The 17353-nt window shown below is 42.2% G+C and overlaps 3 protein-coding genes and 1 long non-coding RNA gene across 5 annotated transcripts in view; 3 read left to right on the forward strand and 1 right to left on the reverse strand.

The window, feature by feature from the left end:
• Positions 1-9658: 9658 nt before the first annotated feature.
• LOC127316386 (uncharacterized) overlaps positions 9659-17353 on the reverse strand; it is a 92861-nt gene continuing 85166 nt past the window's right edge. For both annotated transcript variants that reach the window (XR_011748094.1, XR_007860304.2), the window contains 2 exons: positions 10369-10454; positions 9659-10280 (listed from right to left, as the gene is read on the reverse strand). This is a non-coding gene — a long non-coding RNA (uncharacterized lncRNA). The remainder of the gene's footprint in view (positions 10281-10368; positions 10455-17353) is intronic.
• On the forward strand, positions 13003-13695 carry LOC127316383 (uncharacterized). The gene has a single exon (XM_051346781.2). The coding sequence runs from the start codon at positions 13003-13005 to the stop codon at positions 13693-13695; it is 693 nt and encodes a 230-aa protein (XP_051202741.1).
• Positions 14743-15435, forward strand: LOC127316379 (uncharacterized). Its single transcript, XM_051346777.2, has one exon. It carries the CDS (start codon positions 14743-14745, stop codon positions 15433-15435), a length of 693 nt encoding a protein of 230 aa, XP_051202737.1.
• Positions 16479-17171, forward strand: LOC127316380 (uncharacterized). Its single transcript, XM_051346778.2, has one exon. It carries the CDS (start codon positions 16479-16481, stop codon positions 17169-17171), a length of 693 nt encoding a protein of 230 aa, XP_051202738.1.

Raw genomic sequence — 17353 nt, forward strand, 5'->3', positions numbered from 1 at the left:
GCGGCTCGGACTAACTTTACATGACCGCGTTCATGAGACTTGTTCCTCGTTTGACATGCAACTTGTATTGCATAAGAGGCTTTGCGGGTGTCTGTCTCTCCTACTATAGTAGAGATTCAATTTACTCTTCTATTGAAAACATTAGTATCAACGTTGTGGTTCATGTTCGTAGGTAGATTAGATCTCTATCGAAAACCCTAAACCACGTAAAATATGCAAACCAAATTAGATACGTCTAACTTGTTTTTGCAGGGTTTGGTGATGTGATATGGCCATAATATGATGATGAATATGTATGAGATGATCATTATTGTATTGTGGCAACCGGCAGGAGCCTTATGGTTGTCTTTAATTTTCATGTTGAGTAGTATTTCAAAGTAGTTGTAATAGTTGCTACATGAGGTGAACAACCATGAAGACGGCGTCATGAACCTTGACGCTACGCCGATGATGATGGAGATCATGCCCGTTGATGATGGAGATCATGTCCATGCTTTGGAGATGAAGATCGAAGGCGCAAAGATAAAAGGGCCATATCATATCACATATGAACTGCATGTGATGTTAATCCTTTATGCATCTTATTTTGCTTAGATCGCGACGGTAGCATTATAAGATGATCCCTCACATTAATATCAAGATAATAAAGTGTTCTCCCCTCGTATGCACCGTTGTAATAGTTCGTCGTTTCGAAGCATCTCGTGATGATCGGATGTGATAGATTCAACGATTCACATACAACGGGTGTAAGCCATGTTGCACACGCGGAATACTTGGGTTTGCTTGACGAGCCTAGCATGTACAGACATGGCCTCGGGACAACGGAAACCGAAAGGTTGAACACGAGTCATATGGATGATATGATCAACATGTTGATGTTCACCATTGAAGCTACATCATCTCACGTGATGATCGGTTTTTGGTGTAGTGAATTTGGATCGTGTACCACTTAACAACTATGAGGGATGTTGTATTAAGTGGGAGTTCATTAGTAATTAGATTAAACCATGAACTAATTATCTTAAACATAGTCTGAGTAGTATTTTGAATTAATTTTGTAGTATTGGCATCCGTTTACTACTATGCGCTAGTCTTGTAATTGAGATAGAAATACTGTTAAAATCTGATAAGAAACTTTACGGTTTGGTACCGTATTGTTAATGAATCAAGAATTAATTAAGTCATATTGCAAACTTTTAGTAAACCTCACATTGTTGATTCAAAGAGCTGTGATTTCAATTAGTACCTAAAGTTATCTTGTCTCCGTGAAACTTGAAGTTCAAATCTGTTTGAAAAGTAAGGAGCTGAAAATTTAGTTTTCAGAAATAATCAAGGTATGAGATATATGTGATATCTAAGACCTTATTGCAAGATGATAGAATATAATTTGGTGAGACTACATGAACTCATAAGTTTTATGGGAATGTACGAAGGTTGAAGACGCAAGGCGTCACAATCCTCCAACTATTGGGGCACTAACGATATTCGCATATCCATGAAGTGACCATCCTTAAATATGCACCGTTACTAAGACTCGTCGTTTCGAAGCATCACGTGATGATCGGGTGTGATAGATTCTACGTGTGCATACAACGAGTGCAAGCTAGATTTGCACATGCAAATACCAAGGTTAAAACTTTACGAGCCTAGCATGTACAGACATGGTCTCGGAAAGTCGTCATGATATGATGGATAAAATTATGAGTGAAATTGTTCATCATATTACAAAGTTACTAATAATGAAATCTGGAACACTTGTCATATGATGATCAACTTCAAAGTAAGAACCTCAAGGTTATTGGTATTTGACCAACAAACCTAGAAGTTAATGATGTTGAAGTGTTTTTCTGAATAATGAGGAAAGCTAAAAGAGAAACTACAAAAGATATTTTGGCAAAAAGAAAAGAGAAGACTAGAAAGTCTAGCTCAGGTGTATATAAATGATATACATGTTATGATTGTATTCCTAGTTAACTCACACTATGAAATTCTTGGGTATTAGTACTATATTGGTTGGTATGAAGTGTCATACAAAACAACGCAATACAAGAATACAATGGCCTAAGTGACTGACAAGGAATATGATAGGAATGCACGTCAGGAACAAAATAAAGTGTTATTATGTTCGTCATTGGCATTCTATCTAGCCCTTAGAATTTATAATAAAGAGCTTAATAAATTGTTATTTTGCTCTGGTCAAATAAAAACAATGAGTTGTTTAAATTATGACATTACTCCATGTACGATGGATAAGTTATTATAAATCTTAATGGTGAAACACACATACATAACACTGACGCTAAAATGCCATAAGGCAAATGATTTGAATTCCACTTATTTGTGGAACCGCCATTTAGGTCATGTTAGAAAGGAACGCATGAAGGAACTCCATGCAAATGGATTTTCGGAGTCATTTGATTTTTGAATCATTTGGCGCTTGCAAATCTTTTCTAAAAAGAATGATTAAAATACCGTTCATAGGCCAAAAGTTGAAACGGGCAACTAACTTAGTGAAAAATACATGATGATGTATGTGGTTCACTGGGCATAGTTGTGTGCGGGAGATTCTTCTACTTCATGAAAACTTTCAAACAATGAATTGAGTATATATGTGGATATATTCAATAAGGAAAAGTTTGAAACATTTTGAATGGATTCAAATAAATTTCAGCATGAAGTGGAAATCATCGTAATAGAAAAGTCAAGTATCTATGACTGGATCATGGTGGAAATATTTGAATTACGAGTTTTAGCGAACATCTAAGAGAGTTATGAAATTATTCTACAACTCACGTTTCTTGGAGTATCATAGTGATGATGAAGTATCCGAGAGATGTATCCAAACCTTGTTGGATTAATGATGAGATAAAATATTATGACGCCATTATATTTTTGTGGATTATGCTTTAGTGACTACCGCTTTTACACTTAATAGAGCATCATCATGATCCGTTGAAATGACACCATACGAGTTATGGTATGGGTATGAATCCTAATAGTCTTTTCTTAAAATTTTGGTATGCATAGCATAAGTAAATAAAGTTTACAACCAAAATCGGATGAATGTCTTTGTTGGTTATCCCAGAGAATTGATTGGGAATTCTTCCCACTATGTAGACAAAGACAAAAGTGTTTGTCAATGTTTCTTATTTCCAAGAAATTGTTTCTAGTGAAGTTTTTGAGTGGGAGGACAATATAATTTGATAAGGTTTATGAACCTGAGCATAATGATCGAGTAGCGCCAACATCGGAATTTGTTTCGGAAGCGGCCACGACGATCATGGCTCCCATAACTACAAAGTGTTTTAGCCATGGAAATCGAAGTACATATTGAACCTTGTAGGTATGGTTTACTTTGTGATCAAATAAATGATTTGTGGACAAAGGATTGATTATGAACAATGATAAACCAACTACAAACAAAGAAGCTATGATGGGCCCTGACTCCGTTAAAATGGCTATACGCCATGAAATCCAAGATAGATGAATACTTTATGAAAGTAAATGGATCTATGAAATTGATAGACTTGGATGAAATATCCTTGAAGAAAGCTTGACTTGTCGAAAAATAGTTTACGACAAAGTTCAAAGAGTTGAATACGATAAGATTAGATCTTCCGTAGCAATGCTTATAGTCTATGTGGATTATTCTAGTAATCACTACATATTTCTTTTATGAGATATGCTAGTAGGATGGCAAAATACACTACTTAACAGAAGTATGTATACAAGATACAACCAAGAGTTTTGCTGGTCCGTGGAATACTAGATAGCTATACAAGCTTCAATTGGATGAAGTAAGTATCACGGAGTTGGAATCTTCTGGTTATGAAATAGTCAAAGAGTTTTTGATTTCATCAGAGATGATGAAGAGGCTTGCTTTTGCAAGAAATTAAGTGGGAGCGCTAAGACACATTTATAATACTTTATGTAGGTGACATATAGTTGGTTATAAATGATGTAATTATATACTTGATTAAAAGGTTTCATTGAGAATTAACTTCAATGAAAGGATATGGACTGAAACAAATTTAGTGTCAAGATCTATGAAGATAGATTGAAACACATAAATAAGTTTAAGTCAAAGTACATATGATGGATATTGAAGTAGTTCAATATAGAAATATTAAGAAAAATGTTCTTGTCATGTGAAGGTTTAACAAGACTTGAGTGTATCTGACACTCAATGAGTAAAAACACATGAGTGATTATAGATCACGAATAATATGTACACAATCAGATATCATGTGCTATAAAGTGTTATGAGCATATACCAGAATGATTCATATGATGATCATTGGACGACAGTAAGAATATCCTTGAGTACTTTAGAAGAACTAAGGATATATATATATATTTTTATATGAAGAAATGACAAACAAATCGCTGTAAGGTGTTACACCGATATTGGTTTTATCACATATAAAATATAATCTCAAATTAGACGAAGTATTGTTTAAAAGGTAGCACAATGAGCTAGAAGTAGTCTATGCTAGATTTAGAAGAGTTCTAAATATTGTGACGGATTCTACAAAAGAAGGCAGAGTATGTCATTGTTTTGACAATGACAAAGGATGTTAAGTCAAGAGTTTTTTTTTGAGAACTTGGTGTAGTTCCGACAGAGTCAGAACTTTGAAGCTATATTGTGTGTGACAATGTTAGTGACATATTTCAGACCGCGGAATTAAGGTTCCACCAGAAGACCAAACATATTAAATGCCGACTCATTTGGAAATGAGTGACGCGTTGAGACGCAAATGAATTACAAAATACATACGGTTCTGAGCATGTCAGATCCGTTGACTAAAACCTCTCCCATGAGCAAAACATGATAAAGCACCGGAAGGCCAAGGTGTTATATCTTTACAAATGTAAACTAGATTATTGACTCTAGTGCAAGTGGGAGACTGAAGGAGATATGCCCTAGAGGCAATAATAAAGTGGTTATTATTTATATCTTAATGTTTATGATAAATGTTTATATATCATGCTAGAATTGTATTAACCGAAACATTAGTACATGTGTGATATGTAGACAAACAAGAAGTCCCTAGTATGCCTCTTAAACTAGCTTGTTGATTAATGGATGATTAGTTTCATAATCATGAACATTGGATGTTATTAATAACAAGGTTATGTCATTGTGTGAATGATGTAATGGACACACCCAATTAAGCGTAGCATAAGATCTCGTCATTAAGTTATTTGCTATAAGCTTTTGATACATAGTTACCTAGTCCTTATGACCCTGAGATCATGTAAATCACTTATACCGGAAAGGTACTTTGATTACACCAAACACCACTGCGTAAATGGGTGGCTATAAAGGTGGGATTAAGTATCCAGAAAGTATGAGTTGAGGCATATGGATCAACAGTGGGATTTGTCCATCCCGATGACGGATAGATATACTCTGGGCCCTCTCGGTGGAATGTCGTCTAATGTCTTGCAAGCATATGAATGAGTTCATAAGAGACCACATACCACGGTACGAGTAAAGAGTACTTGTCAGGAGACGAGGTTGAACAAGGTATAGAGTGATACCGAAGATCAAACCTCGGACAAGTAAAATATCGCGAGACAAAGGGAATTGGTAATATATGTGTATGGTTCATTCGATCACTAAAGTCATCGTTGAATATGTGGGAGCCATTATGGATCTCCAGATCCCGCTATTGGTTATTGGTCGGAGTGAGTACTCAACCATGTCCGCATAGTTCTCGAACCGTAGGGTGACACACTTAAAGTTGGATGTTGAAATGGTAGCACTTGAATTATGGAATGGAGTTCGAATATTTGTTCGGAGTCCCGGATGAGATCCCGGACATCACGAGGAGTTCCGGAATGGTCCGGAGAATAAGATTCATATATAGGATGTCATTTTATGTGAAATAAAATGTCGCGGAAGGTTCTAGAAGGTTCTAGAAGGTTCAATAAAAATCAGTATGAGGGGAAATCGGCTAAATTGGCTCAAGGGAAATCGGCAAAATCAAATTGGGGAAATTCTTCATTGATAAGCAAGATTTCTTACATAAAGAGCTGATTTCTCCCAAAAGGAAGTACTAGGGGATACATTGCCCCGTCTACTACTACTGATCCTATGCTAATGGTCCTATCTATGGGCCGTCGCTGCCCTCGTCGTCGCCGTCGTCGCCGCTGTCGGCACTACTCCCGGCGGGCTCGTCGTCGCTGCTCCAGCGGCCGCCGGCCGGGCCCTCATTGTCCTCATCCTCCTCGTCAGCGTCGTCGTCATCGCTGTCGAAGTCGCTGAGGTTCCCCGGCCAGGGGCAGAACCGTTTGGCCGGCGGCTCGTCGGAGGAGGTGTCGTCCTCCTCCTCTTCCTCCTCCTTCTCCTCCTCCTCCTCCTCGGGAGAGGTGAAGTCGTCGCAGGAGAAGCGATCATCATCGCTCTCCTCCTCCGTTTCCCCGTCTGCGAGGAAGCGGAGGTCACTTTCCCCGTCGGTCAAGGACTTGTCGTCCTCTGACCAGACGGAGAAATCATGGCTGGATTCCTCCCCGGCCTCGATGGCACGGCGGGTGTTGGCCGCATGGACCTCCGCCGAGTTCGGCTCCGGCGTCGGCTCGCGGGAAGAGGAGGACTGGTTGGAAAGATCCGATGAAGCAGAGGAGGAAGAAGACATGGTGGCGCGGGAGGGCTTTTGGAGTGCTAATGCGAAGGGGATGCGGAAGCAAACTGTTTAGAGCGGTTAAATAAAAGGGGATATAGTGGAAATTCAATGCCACAGCAGTTTCCGAGGAAGTGGTGCCTAAAAAAAAAAACTGTCAGGTCACGCGGAGAAGTTGAGAAGGCAAGGCATCATGATGAAGGATACTGCGACGGTTCTGCCACGACATGACCCGACGAAGAAAAAACAGAGTGATTTTGGAATTATCAATTCCAAAACCAGGGGGGCATGTGTTATCACCAGAATTTAACCGAGTCAGAGGTGGGCCGCGATCAAGATGGACTTGAAGAATATACATGGAAGAAATACGTGAATCGGCCTGTTATGCAAAGTTTGGGCTAGTTTGCCCGTGTATCTGTAATATAGTAGGATACGTGTCGATTAGTTAGAGTTTGTCTCGTGCACGGTGGGGATTATTCGCACGTTAGAGAGTCTACGGACTATAAATATGTATCTAGGGTTTATGAAATAAACAACAATCACGTTCACCACAAATCAATCTAGGCGCATCGCCAACTCCCTTGTCTCGAGGGTTTCTTCCGGGTAAGCATCATGCTGCCTAGATCGCATCTTGCGATCTAGGCGATACAGTTTATTCGTTGTTCATGCGTTGCTCGTACTGAAGCCTTTTTGATGGCGAGCAACGTAGTTATCTTAGATGTGTTAGGGTTAGCATTGTTCTTCATATCATATGCTATCGTAGTGCAACCCTTAGACATCTAGCCGCCCTTACGCCTATCTTAGGCGTAGGGGCGGCACCCCGCTTGATCATTATTTAGTAGATCCGATCCGTTATGATTGCTCCTTGTTCTTCAAGGATTAGTTTAATATCTGCATAGTTAGGCCTTACAAAGGGTTGGAGGATCCAGCGACGTGTAGGGTGTAGTTTGCTAGCCCTAGACAGGATGTTCCGAGGATCAACCTCGTGTTGGTTTTTAGGCCTTGTCTAGGATCGGCTTACGATCACCGTGCGCGGCCGCGAGGCCCAATCACGAGTAGGATGTTCCGATTATGCGGTGAAAACCCTAAATCGTCGTAGATCGTTTTAGCTTTATCTTGATCAAGCAGGACCACCATATATTTGTGCACCTCGTACGAATCATGGGTGGATCGGCTCCTTGAGCCGATTCACAGGACAACCTGAGAGCCGATCGAGGCTCGTATTTAATGTTTACGTGTATGCCATGCAGGAAACTAAGCGAGGCATCTCCATCACCTTCCTGACCAGGTATAGGTCAGGTGGCACACCCTTGCACCAGCATCGGACGTGCGTGCCGGAGTCTTTGCGGGCCGTCGCTCGGAGGGACCAGGGTCAGCCGCAGCCCTAAGTTGCTCCCGGCTCTCCTGTGTTGCCCGTCGTTGCTCGCCGGTGGGTTTCTGACCGCAACACCATTATGTTGTGTGGTACATATTCAGTGCAATGTTGTATTCAAAACTGTTGGAATATGGAAGGATTTTTCATGGTTTTAACACAAGTCAATGTGTGGCGCCCTTCCTACTGGCGCCACACTGCACTGTGTGGCGCCCATGGCGTCGGCGCCACACATGTCAACTTATATCAACTTCTAGGTCGAAAACATCCAGGGGCTCCGGACGATTAGTCCTTACCCATTTTGGCGAGTCTCTTTGTGTGGCGTCCGTGTCGTCGGCGCCACATGGTGAGGTGTGGCGCCAATGGCGTCGGCGCCACACAAACAGGGTCGCCAAAACGGCTAAGTCCCTAGAGAAATTTCTTACAGTATGTTTTGTGCAAACATAAGTGGATGTGTGGCGCCCTTGCCACGGGCGCCACACTCCAGCGAGAGCGGCGCCACACGTCCTGCCACGTCGGATCGGTGCACAGCTCAACGTCGACGGGGCCACGTCGGATGGGTGTGTGGCGCCGGCAGCATGGGCGCCACTCGGGCATGTGTGGCGCCCATGAGAGGGGCGCCACACAAAAGGGTTAGATGGGTGAAATAGTTTGCCCGAGAGGTCAGTCTGTGCTATAGTTTCACAAAAGGATTATTTCTGTGTAAATCGCCGGAGGGGGCGGCTGCAAAAAAGCCAAGTGAGGATCTGTTGGGATTAGGGTTTGGGTGGGGAGGTCCGGCTGGGCCTTAGATAGGCCGGTGGGTCGGCCTGTTGGGCTTGCAGGCCTGGCCGGTTGGAGGCTTTCTCCCTTTCTCTTTATTTTTAAAATGTTTTCTGTTATTAGTTTGTTGTTAGTTTTAAAACCCATTTCTAAATAGATTTTGGCAGTGAAATAAACATAGAAAAGAGAGATATAATTTGAAACAACAAGATGGGATTGTACTAGAAATAAAGTAGGGTTTAATAAAATATTTTTGAGGTTGAAAATATATCCATGATGCCATGATGATGCATAAAAGAAAAAATATATTTATTAGGGTGTTTTTTCCCGGGCCGTTACACGGCGGCCCACCGCTCTTTGGGACCGTGCAACGAGGGAGCGGCGGGCGGCGACGGCAGAGAAGCGGAAGAGGGAGGGGTAACGACAGGACGGGGCCGTCAAGTGCTCCGAGGAAGGGAGGACGCGGCGGCCCACCGCGCTTTGGGACCGTGCAACAAGGGAGCGGCGGCGGCAGAGAAGCGGAATAGGGAGGGGTAACAACAGGACGGGGCCATCAAGTGCTCCGAGAAACAAGTAGGCCAGAGACGATCACCTAGCCGTTTTTTATTCAAACTTGTACAATATAATAAATTTGAATGAAAAACTTTATATTTCTTATTACTGGGGGACTCTGCTGAAAACAGACGCGCCCCAAAAACGCCACCACACGGTGGTGTCCTCCAAACACTTGATTCAGCGCTCAATTCAAAAGCATTTTAGGAACGCAAATGGAGATGCTCCAATACTAGCGGCAATGCCAGCGACCGCGCGGGTGCCACTACAAGCCATCGTCATGCAAAGTTCGCAGCATTAGCATCCATTCATCAGAAATAGATACTGTACTATCATTCTATTTTGAGAAAAGGCCCAGATGATCATCACAGAAATAATTTACAAGAAAATTTTCACAGATATGTTTCTCCCCATCTTTCAGCAACACTGTGGCGCTGCAAGAGAATGAGTTTGTGCATTCCTTCATTTGGACGGAATAAAAGTGCGTGTTTCTACATGCATCTTTACTTTCTAAGCAAAAAAAAAAAAAAAAAAAAAAAAAGATACCACTATAGCACCGCATTCAACGATGCAGCACCTGTAGGCGAAGAGAGTAAACTGTTGCTTCCACCAGCAATCACCAACCAACATGGACCACCAGATCATTTCATTTGCATACTTGAAGATCTCTTGGTCTCCTCACATTGAAGTATAGGTATGTGCTCGTGCACAGCTCCAGATGTCGCTGCTAGCAGCAACTGAGGTGAGAGACATGTCAGCCTCATCGGCTCCCATTCACAATTATTGACGCATTGCCGGCTCTAATTCACAGGTGTTGGAGTTGTACATTGTTGATCTTGAGAGTAGAGTTCAGCTTCTCTTCAGGAGATTGATCCAGAGCAGGGTCACTCTTCTGAGCACTCTTACCATGCAGCGAAACGATGCATCAAATCTGACTCCCTGTGAATCGTGTTCACCTTTAAGAGGATCTGCTGATCACGGAAACAATTTTCACATATATGTAGGAAAATGTATGGAAAATCAATCAGCTCTAAATTATAAATTTAGGTACATTACCCCTTGTGTCAATCTAAGTATTTTACACATGCCCATTTCCTGTTTTCTCCATACTTCATAGAACCCGCAACCAAATAGGCAATCACCTAAAATTTGCAGATATTCAATTCAATTTTTTTGTGGGATAATGATATATGGCCATGCCAATTGCATGAGATGCTCATCCAGACCAGAAATTGCACAAAAGTGAGACTTACTGAAGACTTATTATTATTTGCTGATCAACAAGAACATAAATGGATGTAAAACTACTTGATTAGCATTTCCCACATTACAGAAATGTTTGAGCATGCACGTATGACGAGACCCAGCAATAGAGAAAACCGCCTTGACTTTCTTGCCGCCAATAAGTAGGACATGGCAATGTGAGAGGCCTAGCTAGCAGCACCTAATGTGCCCTGAGATTGCAAAGGATCACATGTGGTAGTTAATAGCACTAGTACAAACATGCAAGCGATGCTCACCACATGAACACACCTGTGTTGTGCCCGAGCCCAGAAGTCAACTGTTCCTCCACCACCGATCATCGCCAGCTCTTTCTCTCAACATCTCCCTCCCCACTCGCCAATCTCATGATCTCAATCTGGATCTGACAATAGACTACACGCTCGTGCAGATGACTCTGCCACCCATAGTAGAGACATGACAGGGTGATCAAAAGCTCAAACACAGACTGTTAGGGATGCTAGTTGCACTGATCATGAAACATAAAAAAGCATCAGCTTGTCGTCCAGATGGGTGGCTTTTACTCCAGAAGCACTACAACCCATCAAGGATGAGATTCTTGCTGTCCGCAGACTGCAGGGTCAGCCACTGCATGGCTTCTGCTTATATAGGGAGGTAAACCATACCGGTCGAGCACCATTGCAGCAGTTTCTTTTCTCCGAATCTCTCTCTCCCATTTCCAGATACATAGAAAGGACTCCATCTCCCGTTCCAGCCATGGCTAGTCATCTCAAATCTGTGTGTGCGCCTTCTAGCTCCTGCTCCAGCGAAACCAACAACAACAAAATTTCTGGAGATGCAGAAGGTGAAGTCACCTTCTGCAGATTCTCAATGGGTTCAGAAGGTATGTAGGTATGCGCAACAACATTGAGGAGCTATGTTTGCAAGCGGCCAAATTATCCTTTGCCAACAATAGTGAAGGAAAGTTATGGAGATGGAGATCGAACACTCTCTTCCACTTTTAACATCTGCAGCGCCATCCAAGAGTTTTTCTGAGCTCGGGAATTATTGGCTCTCAAGAAAGGAGATGATATAACTGTTAAGGCCAAAAGACAAGCCTTCATCTACTGGCAAAGAAGGCCGAAAAACAGTCAAAGAAAATTGGCTGCAGGGTGGTCAAAGTGTTGCCAAGCAAGGCCCGTTGCCTCGACGCTTGAATCATCCACACAGCTCATATTGAAGCAAATTGCGATGCTGAGTTATACCAAGTGGTCTCTTGTCACCCAAGACATTTCAGAAGAAAAGAGTTGTATGCGACGAGGAGCAACAACTGAAAACAGAATCCGATATTGTTGATCAGCAGTATTGAGATTTTGTTCAGGAGATTGCTCTAGAGAAGAGTTTCTCTTTTGAATGCTCGAAGCTTGTATGGCTGATACCACACCTCTGATTCGCTGTGATTGGCATCCACCTTTTAGACAATCTGCTGATCATGATGACAATTTTCAATGCATAAATGGGAACTATTTCTTGTTGTCCATTTACTTGGCTGAGAAACAAAACAAAAAAATGGGTCCATTTCTTGTTGTCCATTTACTGGTTGTGCTTGAAGAGCCTTAACTCAGACCCTATCTTAACAGGAAAAAATACTAATAAATTATGATCATCGCTGACCGTCATTCAAGCAGCTAACACTGTTTAAAATGAATATTAAAATTATTTACCTAAAAGATGGTCATATTATTCAGATAGTAGCTATCACACAAACGAAAAAAGGATCCTTGTGCGGTGGTCGGGCTGTTGATCGCTAAAGAAGGCCAACTCCAACACTTGAGGTTGAGCACACACGTAACTATCACAGTGAACAATATTTTGAATCCAGAGGCCCAAAAAAGCCACAACCATGTATCCTAATACCTCAAGTTTTTTTTTCTTTTCTTTTAATTGCCAAGCTGGGTTTGCACAAAAGATGTCACAAACAAAATTTCTCATTTTCATATCATTCTCAATACACTAATGAAGCCGGATTAATTGATGAAAGGAGAGCAGCCAACAGGACATGGTCACAGCTAAATGCTAGATTAGCAATCAATTAAATAATGCCTAGAGCATGCACTTATGCCAAGGTCCACTAGCAGACTACCACACTGCTGGTTCTTGCTTCCAGTTGCAAGAACATGATAATGTGCTAGCGCGTCTCGAGGACAGAGGACACACTAAAATATGTACGAAACAGGAGACGACTTTGATGTTGTAACCGCTACCCTTATGGCAGATCTCCATCCATGGCAGACAGCATCTGGAAAAAAAAATGGCACGATTCTTCGTGTCTACCTATCAAATAGTCTTGCTTGTATGCTTCTTCGGTATAAATAGGCCTCAGAGGAAAGACAGACACATCAAACATAAGTGCTTTGTCCTCCTTCTCGCTTCAACCACAATACAGAGAAAAAAGCTTCAATATCCGAAATGGCTTTCCACCTACGATCGATAAGTTTGCCTTCAAGGCCTCAGGCCAACGTGGCCGAAGTCGAGCAGGAGCTGCTGAGCCTAGGGGCAAGCATATCTTCCTCCAACACCATCAGCACGATATGTGACGGACTTAGGAGGCTTGGAGACATCTACAATGGTGTTGAAGAGATTGTTGGCCTGCCAAGCAACCAAGTCGGGAAGATGTTGGATGGAGAGATGGAATGCTCTCTTGAGCTGTTGGATCTCTGCAGCACCATGCAAGAGATCTTCATGGAGATGAAGGCCATCATTCAAGAGTTGCAAGTGGCTCTAAGAAAAGGAGATGATGTAGCTGCTCAAGCCAAGATACAGTCTTATTCTCGATTGGCGAAGAAGGCCCAGAAACATTTCAAGAAGACCGTGAAGAAGGCTAATTCTGTGGGTTGCAGAATGGTCATGCTATTGACCAAGGCTAGAGAAATATCTGTATCTCTGCTGGAGTCTTCAGTCCATCTCTTGTCGAAGGAAATCAATATGCCTAAACAGTCTCTTGTCTCCAAAGCATTTCACAAGAAGAAGGCGGTTGTTTGCGAGGAGGAGCAATTGCAGGCGATAGAGTGCAGTATTGGAGATCTTGAGAATGGGACAGGACATCTGTTCAGGAAATTAGTCCAGATCAGGGTTTCTCTCCTGAACATTCTTAGCTCATAGATCACTCCGCACCACTCTTGCCACACTGTGATTGGCATCCGCCTTTTTGAGGACTAGCTGATCATGGTACAATTTTCCCAAGATGTAATTATGTATATAATACAAATGTACAGAAGTTAAAATAGAGAGAGACCAAAGTTTTGATCCATTTTCCCATCTCATTCTTCATGATGTGTTATTTGATCTAACTATATACACAGTTGCAATATCCTTGGTTCGTGGATCTTGTTGGGCGTACAGTAAACATGACAGGTCGAAGTCACAAGGGCTAAGCCTGTTGTTAGCAGAAAAAATCAATTTAATCACCAAGATTCCCCACCACCACCACCAGCACATGGATTTGCAGTCTGGCACTGCAGTTGAATATTTCTAGTTTCACAATGCATATGCAATTCGTTTAAATAAAATGTGTTTCTACAATGTTCAAGCATGTCACGGTGTACAATATTATGAATGCAGAGGCCCCAAAAAGCCACAAAACCATGCATGCTAGTACCAAAAAAAAGTGCCATTTACTACATATCAAGATGAGGTCGCACAAAATTGGCAAGACACAAAATTTCTCATTTTCACATTAGTCTCGATACACTAAAGGAAATCCGGTTGATTGATGACAGGAGAGCAGCCAGCATGACATGGTCACAGCTAATTGCTGGATTAGCAATCAATTAAATAATGTGTCTAGAGCGTGCAATTATGCCAAGGTCCATTAGCAGACTACCGCACTGCTGGTTCTTGCTTCCAGTTGCAGGAACATGATAATGTGCTGGCTCGTCTCGAGGAGAGAGGACACACTAAAATATGTACTAAACAGGAGACGACTTTGATGTTATACCCGCTGCCCTTATGCCAGATCTCCATCCATGGCAGACAGCATCTGGGAAAATAAATGGCACGATTCTTCGTGTCTACCTATCAAATAGACTTGCTTGTATGCTTCTTCGGTATAAATAGGCCTCACAGGAAAGGTAGACAGATCAAACATAAGTTCTTTGTCCTCCTTCTCTCTTCAACCACAATACAAAGAAAAAAGCTTCAATATCAGAAATGGCTTTCCACCTAAGATCGATAAGTTTGCCTTCAAGGCCTCAGGCCAACGAGGCCGAAGTCGAGCAGGAGCTGCTGAGCCTAGGGGCAAGCATATCTTCCTCCAACACCATCAGCACGATATGTGATGGTCTTAGGAGGCTTGGAGACATCTACAGTGGTGTTGAAGAGATTGTTGGCCTGCCAAGCAACCAAGTCGGGAAGATGTTGGATGGAGAGATGGAATGCTCTCTTGAGCTGTTGGATCTCTGCAGCACCATGCAAGAGATCTTCATGGAGATGAAGGCCATCATTCAAGAGTTGCAAGTGGCTCAAAGAAAAGGAGATGATGTAGCTGCTCAAGCCAAGATCCAATCTTATTCTCGATTGGCGAAGAAGGCCCAGAAACATTTCAAGAAGACCACGAAGAAGGCTACTTCTGTGGGTTGCAGGATGGTCATGCTATTGACCAAGGCTAGAGAGATATCTGTATCTCTGCTGGAGTCTTCAGTCCATCTCTTGTCGAAGGAAATCAATATGCCTAAACAGTCTCTTGTCTCCAAAGCATTTCACAAGAAGAAGGCGGTTGTTTGCGAGGAGGAGCAATTGCAGGCGATAGAGTGCAGTATTGGAGATCTTGAGAATGGGACAGGACATCTGTTCAGGAAATTAGTCCAGATCAGGGTTTCTCTCCTGAACATTCTTAGCTCATAGATCACTCCGCACCACTCTTGGCACACTGTGATTGGCATCGTCTTTTTGAGGAATAGCTGATCTTGGTACAATTTTCCCAAGATGTAATTATGTATATAATACAAATGTACAGAAGTTAAAATAGAGAGAGACCAAAGTTTTGATCCATTTTCCCATCTCATTCTTCATGATGTGTTATTTGATTTAAGTATATACTTTGTTGCAATATCCTTGGTTCGTGGATCTTGTTGGGCGTACAGTAAACATGACAGGTCGAAGTCACAAGGGCTAAGCCTGTTGTTAGCAGAAAAAATCAATTTAATCACCAAGATTCCCCACCACCACCACCACATGGATTTGCAGTCTGGCACTGCAGTTGAATATTTCTAGTTTCACAATGCATATGCAATTCGTTTAAATAAAATGTGTTTCCACAATGTTCAAGCATGTCACGGTGTACAATATTATGAATGCAGAGGCCCCAAAAAGCCACAAAACCATGCATGCTAGTACCAAAAAAAAGTGCCATTTACTACATATCAAGATGAGGTCGCACAAAATTGGCAAGACACAAAATTTCTCATTTTCACATTAGTCTCGATACACTAAAGGAAATCCGGTTGATTGATGACAGGAGAGCAGCCAGCATGACATGGTCACAGCTAATTGCTGGATTAGCAATCAATTAAATAATGTGTCTAGAGCGTGCAATTATGCCAAGGTCCATTAGCAGACTACCACACTGCTGGTTCTTGCTTCCAGTTGCAGGAACATGATAATGTGCTGGCTCGTCTCGAGGAGAGAGGACACACTAAAATATGTACTAAACAGGAGACGACTTTGATGTTGTACCCGCTGCTCTTATGCCAGATCTCCATCCATGGCAGACAGCATCTGGAAAAATAAATGGCACGATTCTTCGTGTCTACCTATCAAATAGACTTGCTTGTATGCTTCTTCGGTATAAATAGGCCTCACAGGAAAGGTAGACACATCAAACATAAGTTCTTTGTCCTCCTTCTCTCTTCAACCACAATACAAAGAAAAAAGCTTCAATATCAGAAATGGCTTTCCACCTAAGATCGATAAGTTTGCCTTCAAGGCCTCAGGCCAACGAGGCCGAAGTCGAGCAGGAGCTGCTGAGCCTAGAGGCAAGCATATCTTCCTCCAACACCATCAGCACGATATGTGATGGTCTTAGGAGGCTTGGAGACATCTACAGTGGTGTTGAAGAGATTGTTGGCCTGCCAAGCAACCAAGTCGGGAAGATGTTGGATGGAGAGATGGAATGCTCTCTTGAGCTGTTGGATCTCTGCAGCACCATGCAAGAGATCTTCATGGAGATGAAGGCCATCATTCAAGAGTTGCAAGTGGCTCAAAGAAAAGGAGATGATGTAGCTGCTCAAGCCAAGATCCAATCTTATTCTCGATTGGCGAAGAAGGCCCAGAAACATTTCAAGAAGACCACGAAGAAGGCTACTTCTGTGGGTTGCAGGATGGTCATGCTATTGACCAAGGCTAGAGAGATATCTGTATCTCTGCTGGAGTCTTCAGTCCATCTCTTGTCGAAGGAAATCAATATGCCTAAACAGTCTCTTGTCTCCAAAGCATTTCACAAGAAGAAGGCGGTTGTTTGCGAGGAGGAGCAATTGCAGGCGATAGAGTGCAGTATTGGAGATCTTGAGAATGGGACAGGACATCTGTTCAGGAAATTAGTCCAGATCAGGGTTTCTCTCCTGAACATTCTTAGCTCATAGATCACTCCGCACCACTCTTGGCACACTGTGATTGGCATCCGTCTTTTTGAGGAATAGCTGATCTTGGTACAATTTTCCCAAGATGTAATTATGTATATAATACAAATGTACAGAAGTTAAAATAGAGAGAGACCAAAGTTTTGATCCATTTTCCCATCTCATTCTTCATGATGTGTTATTTG

Source organism: Lolium perenne, chromosome 7 (assembly GCF_019359855.2).
Source record: "Lolium perenne isolate Kyuss_39 chromosome 7, Kyuss_2.0, whole genome shotgun sequence".
NCBI lineage: Eukaryota > Viridiplantae > Streptophyta > Magnoliopsida > Poales > Poaceae > Lolium > Lolium perenne.

Coding starts and splice junctions, on each gene's coding strand:
- LOC127316383 (XM_051346781.2), top strand. CDS start 13,003: ATGGCTTTCCACCTACGATCGATAAGTTTGCCTTCAAGGCCTCAGGCC.
- LOC127316379 (XM_051346777.2), top strand. CDS start 14,743: ATGGCTTTCCACCTAAGATCGATAAGTTTGCCTTCAAGGCCTCAGGCC.
- LOC127316380 (XM_051346778.2), top strand. CDS start 16,479: ATGGCTTTCCACCTAAGATCGATAAGTTTGCCTTCAAGGCCTCAGGCC.